A 12,948-nucleotide genomic window follows, 5' to 3' on the forward strand; every position below is an offset into this window, starting at 1 on the left:
GTAGTTGCTACTCAGAACTTGCGAAATTGTACAGAGAACAAAATAAATGGGGCTTGGGACTAGCTACCCATTTTCAATACCCTCGTTTCGGGAGCTCAAATATCTGAAGTCAATAACGGCGCCGGCCACTTCCTTACGGTCATATAGGAAGGGAAGGATTATTAGTCTGACTCTCGTTGCTACATCTCCATCTGCATCTCCACGATTGTCTTGGGATAGGATATCGTTTTAGTTACAAAGGATAATTTACGTGGATCCACTTCGGTAAGTAATGCGATCTATGGGATGGGTAATAACATCAATTCGCTGTTTCGCCACGAGAAAAATGTTAAATCATGCACGCCCGGTGGCATATGAAAACGGAGGACGTTTGGACGACCGAACGGACGCGCAGTACTCTGAACTTACTTGCCCTGCTGCAAACAATTGAAGATCGCACTTGTCTCGACCGGAGCAAAGCGCAATACATGCGCATGAGCCGACGAACACGAAATAGATATTTTATTATTTTCCCGACGACTGAAACACGCCCTGCATTTACTTGATCAATGGCTACTGCAAACTCGCTAACTGGAGAAAAACGACTGGACAAGAAGCAAACTTTCACTTTCTGATTTATTTACTCACCCGCTCAAAGCAGAACAAAATTACGGCGACCGACCGATCTTTTTGCTTTCCGCACAAAGCAAAACTAAATTTCGGTGACCGGCCGATCCGCTTACGGGAGAAACACGACTGGACAAGAAACAAACTTTCACTTTCTCAAGAAGGTAGAATTAAAAAAGAAGAAGGAAAAAGGAAGAAGGAGAAGAGAAGAAGAATAAAAGAAGAAGGAAGGAGTAATAAAGAAGTAGAAAGAGAGGAGGGTACAAAGAAGAAAGAAGGGAAAATAAAAAAAAAGAAGAAAGAAGGAAGAAGGAAGTAGGAAAATGGTAGATGGAAGAAGCAATGAGGAAGAAGGAAGAAGAAAGAAGGAAAAAGGAAGAAGGAAAAAGGAAGAAGGAAGAAGGAAGAAAGAAGAAGGAGAGGGAAGAAGAAAGAAAGAAGACGAAAGAAGGAAGCAGATAGAAGGAAGAAGGAAGGAGGAAAAGGAAAGAAGAAAGAAGGAAAAATGTAGAAGGACGAATAAAAAATAAGAAAGAATGAAGAAGGAAGGAGGGAGAATGAAGAAGGAAGAAGTAAAAAGGAAAAAAGAAAAACCAAACGACATTCGGCCAAAGGGCCTGACACCGTGTGGAAAATACATTGGTATTATTGTGTTTCCACAAATTTTGCAAATCTTAGGACACCAATAAGCATTCGAAAATGATTGTAAATTACATATTAACTTGTATTCGTAATAGAGTTGCAAACATGGGTTAATTATTGAATTATTCATGACATATTGTTTTCAATTGCTTTATTATTTTTCCCAGTTTTAGCGTGATCTTCAATTTTTTTTTGTCTTTAGTTAAGAGGTCGATCTTCAATTGTTCAACACTTTCAGGTCCATAAAGCGATCAGAATATCCAGGACTCACATCGAGGTAGAGAACAAATTATTAAATGATTATTGAACGCTTTTAATTTAGCTTGGCATAGTGAAAAACAAATGGTAGCGGTTTACTAATAGATTTATGCATTGAAAATCAATACATAATCTAAAAACTATGCATCTTCTATCATGATAATTCGTTCATATATCTGCATTCATCAATTTGTTCAAAAATTGTATCTGTAAAATATTTTAAAGGAACTTTGATGACCATTGGGTTGTTATCATTTACTATAACCCGAGTAACAATGCATCACAATAGTTGTATGCACACTGTGCATATGTTGATAGCATATGATTTGTGCAATTGCACAACATGTGGAAGATTTAGTTCGAAAAATGTATTGGAGGGTAACCACTTCCTTCGCTAGGGTTTGATCACACGAAACCAGTACGCTAGGCAGGTGCTTTCCCTACTAAGCTACGAAGGATTTCCATCGTCCTTCGTAGCTTAAAAGATTACTGATGAGATAAAATTTCCAACACCAGGCACTCTCAAACTTTTGAGTATTCAAATGAATTGCTACGGTGTACAATTAAATTTACAATCGGATGAAATGATGTTTATGTTAATCATAATAAGTCGTATTTTTCAATTGCATGTTCATGTATCGCTATAAATATTTTCACAGAAAACTGAAATTTGTGAAACAAGATTTCCGGAAAAATTTCCGATTCCAAGGTTTTCGAAAACGCTTCGCTCTAGATTCTGGAAAAAAAATCAGAAACGTGGATAACTGGAACAAGGCCGAATGGTAGATGTTTTCAAGGATAAGATCTAACTATGGAGTTGCTGATCTAAAAGGAATCTAACTTCAGTCCTGAAAAACTAAACTCTTCGGATGTGTGAAATAAACCATAGATCAACTGTAGATATGGTGAGTCCGTTGATCTTGGAAGTGTAAATACATTGCTTACACACTTATTTATTTTCACCGAGATTTCAGAGTTTTTTGTTTATTTTCCCGAGGTGGGTACCGCCGAATTTCAGCAAACATTATTTTCGCCGAGATCTCAGTAAAAGTGAACATGTGAACAACAATGCAAACATAGTAACTTGACTTAGAAACCTTGCTACCTTACTACCTGGATATCGCCTGATCCAATTTTGTTTTATCATAAATAAAAAAAAAACACTTTTCATGTCATTGTAGATTTCCTAAGTGATGAACTTCTCATTTAACATTCTCTTCAAGAAAAAATCACCAAAATAAAGCAATAAAAAATATAGATTTCCTTGTGGTTTACACATTTCTAGAAAATAAAAAAAAAATGAATGAGTATGAAAATAAATGGGAATACTACCCAATCCTTGAATAATAAACAGGAGATTATTTGACATTCCTTTGTTTGTAGATACTGAATGAGTGCCTGGAATGGACTCAGTCCTTTGAAAATATTTGGGCAATAGATGTTTCGTCTACATGGACGATATCATTATACTTTTGTAATCCTTAAAAAAAAACATATTAAATATCTTGTGATGGTTTTGTAAACTTTACGTGAAGCCAATTTAAAAATAAAATGTGACAAATCGGATTTTTTTCCTGAACGGAGGTGGAGTTCTAAGGGCACGTTGTAGCTATAGTAGGCATAAAACCTAATCCAGAAGATGGAAGCAGTTTCAAATTGGCCTACACCTAAAACACATAGAGCGCACATACACAATGTTTTAGTGCATTAATTGTTTCTTCGTTTAGGATAAATTACGGCGTGAATCATAACTGCTGAATATAACCGAAAGAACCTTGACACTGGAAAAGCTATTAGAAATGCTAACGCCTTCAAAGAGTTATACGCTTTTGTCGAGTTTTAATTTAGTTATTTGAATTATTCTCACATATGATAACAGAGGTTTGAGTATTCACTCTTTCAATTTACTCACGCTTCATTAGTTCGGTATCTATAGAGAATAAATAGATCACGTCCAGAATAACGCAAGAAATACTGTAAAATATAATTTTTATCCATATTATTCGTAACTACAATATTTTATTTTGTGAACCTAACTTATTTAAAGAAAAACCGATAATTATGCGTAGTAGAGCATTGTGGGTACCTACCAAAAAAATACAACACATGACAAGAATTTAAATTTGGTAACATATGATTTAGTTTTGAACTTCACATTTCCAAATATTTAGACTATATTGAAACCATTTGAGATTCAGATAAAGTGCAGCTTTTCGAAGTACTTAAATCATCAACACACTCATTATTATCATCAGACACCAATTCTTGATTCGTTTACCACTCCAACAACAACCGTCACCACAAAAGCAAACAACACAAAACTTCCACCTACATGGCGCGGTCAGCAGTCCTGATCCCATCCGAGTGAAGTCGTACACGTACGGCTTGTCCATGCTGGCACTGCTGCACAACACCTTCTGGATCAAGTCCGGATCCGTCGTGCAGATCACCTTAATCGGCCCGAAGCTGATCTTGAAGATGCGCTTATTCTCGCGGAACACTCGGTTGATGCTGGCAAAAATTTGATACGAATTCTTTTGCGCAAAATCCAGCCCATTACCGAAGAAAAACTTCAGCGGGCGCACTTCCGGAATGTCCTTCGCGAAGCTGTATCGTATCCTGCAGTACAGAAACAGCGCGAGCCAGATCCCCCCGAGGAGACCCAAACTGATGAGCAAGGCCATATTAATTTGATTGTTGCAATTTCCACCAAAGCAGAGACGCGCGCGCACATGCGAATTAATTGCTGTTCGAGAAAAGAACGGTTTTACCGCGCCAAAGGCCGAGGAAAAACTGACTGGCAAATCGGTTCGCTACTATCGACGGCTCCAAGCCCAACAGCCTGAACCACGCTGTGCTAGGCCCAGGCTCGGCTGGAGTGTTAAACTGGCGCGCACTAACTCGCTGGTGAGGGAAAGCCAAGTTGGAAAAGCGCTGGTGCGGGGCCTAACCTAACCGGGTCTCTGCCCGGTTAGAACGTGTGAAGGGAGAAATGTGTTGGCAAGTCTGCAAGCTCAAGAAAGGTAACTACGCTGGATGGTTAGGCATGAGCGCAGAAAGTCTCAGCTCAATTGCCCGACTGCATTATGGGAACTTGAGAGGAAATTACTAAAAATAAATTAATTTTTTCTGCGGATTGAGAAATTATTCTCCTTTTGAAATTGGCTGAAAGTTATGAACACATTTGATGAAACTAAAATTTAACGGATTTATGATTTTGGACCATTTTAAAATCAATATATGTTACATATTTGGTCACCTACAACTCTGCTAGCCCCAGTGTGGACTGCCCGCTGCCCAGTCGTTAAAACTTGCCCAAGTTGCAAGTTGTGTGCGTGTAGAATGCGAAAAATGATTACGGAGTTTTGGCGGTGGCTTTTAGTGTGAACACAAAAAGGATGGTAAGTTGCAATAGCCAACCTAGACGCTTGGTGGAAATGAGGAAATTGATACGAAATTGAGGCTGACAGACCGACCGACTAAAGTAATGAACATTAAACGAATTGTCCACGATGCGATTACGCTTAAAAAAATTGAAACATTCTTGAACCATACGTAAGCCTTGATCTTTATCATTCGAGTTGATGGACTTTAGAAAGATTTGTCTTACTTAAAAAAAAAAAGTCTGGCACAATATCACAGTGAATAACAACATCAGTTGTATCAGAAATAAGATTTCTGAATTCAAGCTTCCGTTTGCTGCAGTCTTCAATCGAATCTCAGGATTCATTATTATTCACTAAGATGTATTTCAGAAGTTGAGGAATATCTAAAATGGGTTCAGAACTGGAACCCACATGCATTTTTATTGCTTCACAATCGCTGAGCTTTTCTGTAGAACGCATCAAAATAGAAGTACTAAAACTACTCACATTCTGAATACAATAATCCTGAATTCACTCTCATAAACTTGTACGCGTACGGCTTATCCATACTTTCCGGGCTGGTCAGGAGCTTCTGTATCAGATCAGGATGTTGGACACACACAACCGGTAGCGGACCGAAACAGATCTTAAACAGCCGCTCCCTGTTGTCGAATGCTTTATTAAGGTTCCTCATGATCCGACGGGGAGTGGCCTGAGCAAACTCCAATCCATTTCCGAAAAATGGTTTCAGCGGCTGAACGGAAGGAATATTTTTCGCGAATCGAAACCTCATTTTGAGGTAAAGGTGCACCGCCAATGCAACTGCTCCTAACAGAGCCAATGTGGTTGCAAACATTTCCGATGATTTACCCGTTGGTCTTTCGCAATAGTATGTTACGATTCGTTCACGATGAAACTTTAAACTCAACTGATTTGATTGAACATCTTCTTGCGAGGTGCTTTAATCAATACATTCAATTAACGCACTGTGGTATAGTTACCAGATTCAATTCTATCATTGAAAACAAACGCCAGAAGCGTAACGATACTCATGCTACTGTCAAGGATGGGCTGCATAACGATGGATTGGCTGCCCGAGCAGATACCAACGTCATTCCTTGAGCTGAAAGTAGTTCAATGCGATTTGCAGCTACACAAGCATGAATTATAGAACTACATCGAACCATATTAAATACACCAATTGAAGTGAATGATCCGTTAGTTTGAGGGTATACATTCTATACTATGATAGCGCAGTCCATACATAATCTATGAATAAACCGCACATTCGTACATTGTCGTCGATTGATATTGGACAATTAAAAACGATTAAATTCGTTTGTAGTTAGTAAAATATCAGCGAATTTCGTCAACATTTTATATATTTTGCATAATAAAAGTAAAAAACTTTACATAGATGAAGATTGTCACTGCAGTCACTTGTGAAACACCATTTATTGATGCGGATCGGCTAGGAGCTGAATGCCAACCTAAAATCCATATTGTTTCATATCCAAAGTTACCTGCCAGATCAATTGAAACTTTTGCTTCTATCTGTTTTTTTTCGGGTGGGAAATAAAAATTCTCGACTCCTTGGTCATAGCGTGTATTCATTATGTTTATCACACACGAAATACGTATTTATGCAATGGCGGGCATAAACTTAATTTTAAGAATAAAAAAAACACCCTAATAAAAATATGTTAAAATGGCGGATGAAAAAGCTTTCAAATAATAACTGGTGAAAATAAAACTAAATTGAAAAACCAGTCACGGTTCATTTAGAACCATCAAAGAAGAAGAAGTTGAAGAAAAGTAATTCGTAAAAAAATGGAACTACAGTTCTAACATACATTCTGCTTCCAATTGCTTGTCAATTTCCTTCAAAGAAACAAGGTTTCGAGACCGTTTGACTAATCGAAAAAATAGAAGAAAGCTGGTAATTTCAGATGTTCCTTCTCACTTTAATGTTGAACCAACCAGCCAAACCCAAACTTTTGGCCGATACATACCATACACTTGAGTAAACATTTTGATTTTTCAAAATCTAACAAAAATTTTTCGCCCGAATTTCATCAATGCATCTCAAAAATGATTAAAATTGATTTCCGTTCCCCTTTTTATTTCAAAATTTTGTGAGCTCAGTTTTGAGAAAAATCAACAAATTTTAACAAGATGAATATAAGACTAATCGAAATTGATTGGCTTTTTTCGGTGACGGTCACCGAAAAAAGTCAATCAATTTCGATTAATGTATTCCACGGTGATTAGCTCAAACCAGATAAGAAAACTGTGTTTTTTAATGTTATATTTTAGAACATATAAAATTGAGAACAGTTAGCTTAAAATACCTATGATGCAAGATCTACTCATATTATTTGTATTGAGCTAACAATTAAGGGTATGCGATAACACACTTTTTCCAAACGAAATGAAATTCAAAATGTCTTTGTTGATTCGAAACGGAACGAAACGAAATATAATTTTATATTCGAAACTTCGAAACGATACGAAATCAAGGAGCATTCAATTCGGAATTTTACGAAACAAAACGAAATTTTATTTTTTTTCCGCGGATTTTTTTTTATTGAATTGATTTTACTACGTATGCAATTCTGATTTCACTTTTTCGAAGTCAAATAACTATCTTGCGACCAATATAGTTATACAGCGATTCCACGGGGAAAGAATAGAGTTGAAAAAAAAAGTTGTCCAATTTTGCTCAAAATCGCTTGGTATGTTCTTCATCGAAAATAATTAGACACGTATTTTTTTATTTTTTTATTAGGGTGACCATGTTCGAAATAGGGTTACCAGAAAAATCGCTATTTTTCGAAATTTTTTATATTTAAGAAATCATAACTTTTGAACCACTGTATCGATTTGCAATATTTTTTATGGATAGAAAGCTTATTACTTCTAGTTCTTACTAAAATTTTTGGTTTGGTGTATTGGTGTACACAAATTTGTTAAAATGGTCAAAATATTCGTTTTTTAAGATTTTTTAATAAGCTTTCTATCCATAAAAAAACATTGCAAATCGATACAGTGGTTCAAAAGTTATGATTTTTTAAAAATAAAAATTTTCGAAAAATAGCGATTTTTCTGGTAACCCTATATCGAACATGGTCACCCTAATAAACCCTAAATAAAAAACCCAGATCAATCCACCTAGCGTTGGTGGTGCCTTTCTCGTGCTTTAAAATAATAAGAAAAACACATAAGAGAGGTCGAAATAGCACTTTAGGGGGATAGATTTCACTTTTTCCATCAATCCATATGTATTTGCGGTCATTTGAATGCATTGCTGCAAGCTTTGAAAAAAAATTTTTTTTTCGTTTTTTAATTTTTTTTTCCAAGGGGGGCAGAAAAACAATGTTTTTTCAATACCTTTGGAACGCAATGACCGATCGGGCCAATTTTCAATAGGAAACAACTAGACCGCAATCCGCGCCGACTGCAACTTGTTGCGAGCAAATCGAATAATGCTAAGTACCAAAAAGTGTGTCTCACATTTTTGTACACACACACACACACATACATACACACATACAGACATCACCTCAATTCGTCGAACTGAGTCGATTGGTATATAACACTATGGGTCTCCGAGCCTTCTATCAAAAGTTCGGTTTTGGAGTGATCCTATAGCCTTTACGTATACTTAGTATACGAGAAAGGCAAAAATACGGGTCTAATTATTTTCGATGAAGAACATACCAAGCGATTTTGTGCAAAATTGGACAACTTTTTTTTTCAACTCTATTCTTTTTCCGTGGAATCGCTGAACGTTCATTCCATGTGTGTGTGGGCAGAAAACTTGAAATTTAAAAAAAAAATGCAACTCAAAAACGGCTCGTTGAACATTTCTAATTTTTTGATATGTTATGTAAAAATATTTGAATTTTCATAAAAAAATATAAAAATATATAGTCGTTGTGGTCCAACATTATTTTTTTTTTTTAAAAACGAATATTTTGACCATTTTAGCAAATTTGAGTACACCAATACACCAAACCAAAAATTTTAGTAAGAACTAGAAGTAATAAGCTTTCTATCCATAAAAAAATATTGCAAATTGATCCAGTGGTTCAAAAGTTATGATTTTTTAAAAATAAAAAAAAATCGAAAAATAGCGATTTTTTTGGTAACCCTATATCGAACATGGTCACCCTAATAAAAAAAATAAAAAAATACGGGTCTAATTATTTTCGATGAAGAACATACCAAGCGATTTTGAGCAAAATTGGACAACTTTTTTTTTCAACTCTATTCTTTTCCCGTGGAATCGCTGTATAATAACAGAAGAAACTATGGCGATAAGGCAATACCCCAGAATTTGTGCCGCTTCCAAACGAATTCATCGTGGAGTGTATGCTCCCAAATTGATCAATTTTTTATTAGTTCGGTTTTATATCAGTAGGTATATAAAAATATACAAATAGTGGGATTTTTCGTATATGGATTCAAATTCTGTTAAAAACCTTATTTCACTAAAGAATTATTGTCTCATCAGTGTGCGTAGTTTCATGGTATTGAGCTAACCCTAACTAAGTAAAATATTTATCCACATCTGCCAGGCGTATATGTAGATAGAGAATTTATAATAGCATATATTCATGTACACGATCCTGTGTAGTTTTCTAAAATACACAACGATATGTATTTCAGATTATATTTCGCAAATGTGATCGCAAAGTTTTTACGGCAGCAGTTTGCCAGGTATGAAGAAATAATTTTTTCTCATACAATATTTCTCATATCATTTCCTTCTAAATTCAAACTTCTTATAGAAGGGTCAGAGACCCATAGTCTTATAAACTTACTAGTTTTTGTTTGTTTGTCCTTGTATATAAGTTTGTGCATATAAAAAAGTTAAAAATTGAGTGTAAGAAAGTGTAAGAAACAGCTGTTATGGTCAGTATGAGGTGAAAGCAACCATGAGTAAAGAACCTGCGAAGATTTAGAAATGCCCACGACTCTGCAATGTTCCTTACATACATAGTCAAAGAATAGCTTAGCTTGATTAACTGTACACATAGTAGTTGCTCATCATGATTGGCCGAGAAACAGCAAATGTGCACAGCTTACCAATTGAACAATCTTCTTGGGATATTTTTTTTCTTATTGTACTTGCTTCGGAGTTTCCAATTCATGATCAATGACGATGTCGGTCACGTCACGTCGGTATAAGAGACCGAGGAATATGCCCTAGCAGCACAATTCACGTTGATTTAGTTGCAATAACTCATATATGACCAAATTTGGTCATATATGAGTATCATAAACTGATTTACAACATGTGTGTTGCTCGGGTGCATCTCCGTGAACGCCACAGGAAAGGTCGCCTTGATAAACGACTAAATATTCATTGTGAACAAAGTTCGCGTTCTTCCAGACTATCTATCGTCCCGTGACCAGCAGCAACATTTGGCCGAAAGTTATTTGGCCGAACGTATCATTTGGTCGAAAGGGTCATTTGGCCGAACGGGTCATTTGGCCGAATGGGTCGTTTGGCCGAAACCGTCATTTGGCCGAACAAAAGGGTCTTTAGGCCGAATAGGTTGTTTTGCCGAAAAGGACGTTTGGCCGAAAGGGTAATTTGGCCGAAAGGGTAATTTGGCCGAAAGGGTCATTTGGCCAAAAGGGTCATTTGGCCGAAGGGTCATTAGGCCGAAAGGGTCTTTTGTCCGAAAGCTTATTTGAAAAGAGATAAATTAGGAATGAGAAGAGAGACGTGTCACTTCTCACTCTTCATTTCTCACATCTCACTGTGACAAGTGCGCTTCTCACTTTTTACAGTGAAAAGAGAAACATGAATAGTGAAAAGTGAGACGTGGGCCACTGTGGTACCAATTTGGCAAGACGTGTGTAAAATCGTGACTACAATTATTGTTTATTTGCGGTGTTCTAAGATTCCAAAAAATGTTAAATTCACAGTCATTGGATTGCTATTTACTCCTTGTGATGTTCGATAATGCGCTTCTTGTGTTTTATTAAGAAATAATGTGTAAAAAGTGCAAAATTCTGAGTGTTTCATAAAGGGAATCATGTGTGAATGCATGTACCGATAAATAAACCGAACGTTGGTGCAGTTACGAATGTACATAATGGAAAGCAGAGACTCGATCCATACAGGAAAGATAAGTACCTTATAAAATATATTAAAGAAGCTAAAAACTACCAAATAATGGATCTATAACGTAAAATATCATATTATTGATGGTTTGTTTATTACCAATCGTCGCCATACTTTTCAGTTATAACAATTGATTTGTGTTTATAATGTATCGTCACTATTGCATATCGCTTTTCATATGTCTTGAGCAACACATACTTCTGTTCTGTGATTTGAAATAAAATCACTACCAGGCATAATATACTGTGGCTTTTATAGCAAGCGCACACACTATGAAGTTTTAACCCGAGGTATTTTAATAGTGTGCATGAACAATCTTTCATGTATGCTCTTCTATCAGATTCTGTTGCCAACCCGGTTCGAATCAAATTCAATAAGTATGCACTTAATGCGCAAAATGTGATCCATTATACAGTATTATGGTGAAAACGATTACCAAATAATAACATGATTTCCAGATTGTCACAAAATTTGTTTTCTATAAAATTGTTTCAGAGTTTTTTTTAGTGCAAATCTAGTCTGAACAAATTATTCATAAATTAATCAATTGATATGGGTCTCCAAGTTATATAGTATTTTGACTCGGGTAATCACAATTCAGATATGGCTCTTTTGTGCTATATTAAATTGTTTCGTTAAAGTGATGTGCATAATAGATGAAAAATAATCTTTTCGATCTATTCGTCACATATTTTTGGCGAAGGAGTTTAATTCTGGCGCATGGTCATTTTTTTCTGGATTAAAAAGTGTCATAATGAAGGTCTTTAGAAATGTAATTTCTGTAATACATGAATATCTTCTTAAAATGTATGCTTCGTATGTGTGAATCTATAAGATTTCAGTAGGAGTGTAATGTAACTATAGTGTATTTTATATCATTCACATGTATTCCGAACATATTTCTGAGATCGTCTCTAAGTTCTATCAAAGCAAAGAAATCTGTTCCATTCTTTGAAATTGTACCTTTCACAACTTTACCAGTATCACGAAGAGCTATTCTATCTTAACCATTAGTTCCTAGATTGAACAAAAACGCTCACGCAACAATTTTGAATATGATATCTAGATTGAATCCTAACTTGAACACAAAATATTGGAAGGTTGCACGCATCCTCCCACCCGAAAATGGTAAGCAATCAGTTGTTTTGTCCATCGACGGAAAGTCGGTCGAAATAATTGAAAAACAAAAAAATAAGATACATTATTCATTATCTAAAGTTTATATAAAAATTTACCCAATGCAATCTATCGAAAATTGAAAAAAAAAACAAAAGTTGTATACTCCAAACTGATGTAATCATGAATGATGAATTAAATAAAACTGAATACAAAACTTACAATTGACCTATTTTATTTTACACAATACTCCTTGCAGAACCTATATGGAACCAATATGGAATAAAAGCATGTCTATTACAGTCCATGCATTGATTGAATTTTATCAAAATAGACGTTATCACGTTGAATAATCTTTAACAAGTTTGAGTGTAACATAATTGCAATATTTTCAGTTCTTATCAGTTGATGATGATGCTGATGAAGGCTGTTAGAGGCGAGGCACAAATCTCCCATGGTAGGGGAACGTGCCGCCAGAGCCGACGTTCTGATACCTGATACCTGAGACATCTCTCTTCTGATTCCTCATTTGTCACTTTTCAAATGGGCCAAATGTCCAAATGGCCAAACGACACTTTCGGCCAAATGAACCTTTAGACCAAACGACCCTTTCAGCCAAACAACTCTTTCGGCCAAACAACCCTTTCGGTCAAATGACCCATTCGACCAAACAACTTTCGGCCTAGTGGTATTCGGCCAAATGGCTTTCCGCCATTGTGAGTAGAGAAAAATGATAAGTGAGAAGTGAGACGTCTCTCTTCTCATTCCTAATTTGTCACTTTTCAAATGACCTATTCGGTCAAATGTCCTATTCGGCCGAAT

The 12,948-nt window shown here is 36.0% G+C and overlaps 1 protein-coding gene across 2 annotated transcripts in view; it reads right to left on the minus strand.

Annotated features, from left to right (window-relative positions):
* LOC134220822 (cytochrome P450 4C1-like) overlaps positions 1 to 12,948 on the minus strand; it is a 91,674-nt gene that overhangs the window by 62,404 nt on the left and 16,322 nt on the right. Inside the window, exon 1 of one of the 2 annotated variants that reach the window (XM_062699920.1) lies at positions 3,839 to 4,301. The exons of the other annotated variant lie outside the window; for it this stretch is intronic. Coding sequence (XP_062555904.1) covers positions 3,839 to 4,190 — 352 coding nt within the window. The 5' untranslated portion in view covers positions 4,191 to 4,301. Of the gene's footprint in view, positions 1 to 3,838; positions 4,302 to 12,948 lie in introns of those variants that run through there. 2 annotated transcript variants of the gene reach the window in all.

This window comes from Armigeres subalbatus, chromosome 3, assembly GCF_024139115.2.
Source record: "Armigeres subalbatus isolate Guangzhou_Male chromosome 3, GZ_Asu_2, whole genome shotgun sequence".
Lineage (NCBI taxonomy): Eukaryota > Metazoa > Arthropoda > Insecta > Diptera > Culicidae > Armigeres > Armigeres subalbatus.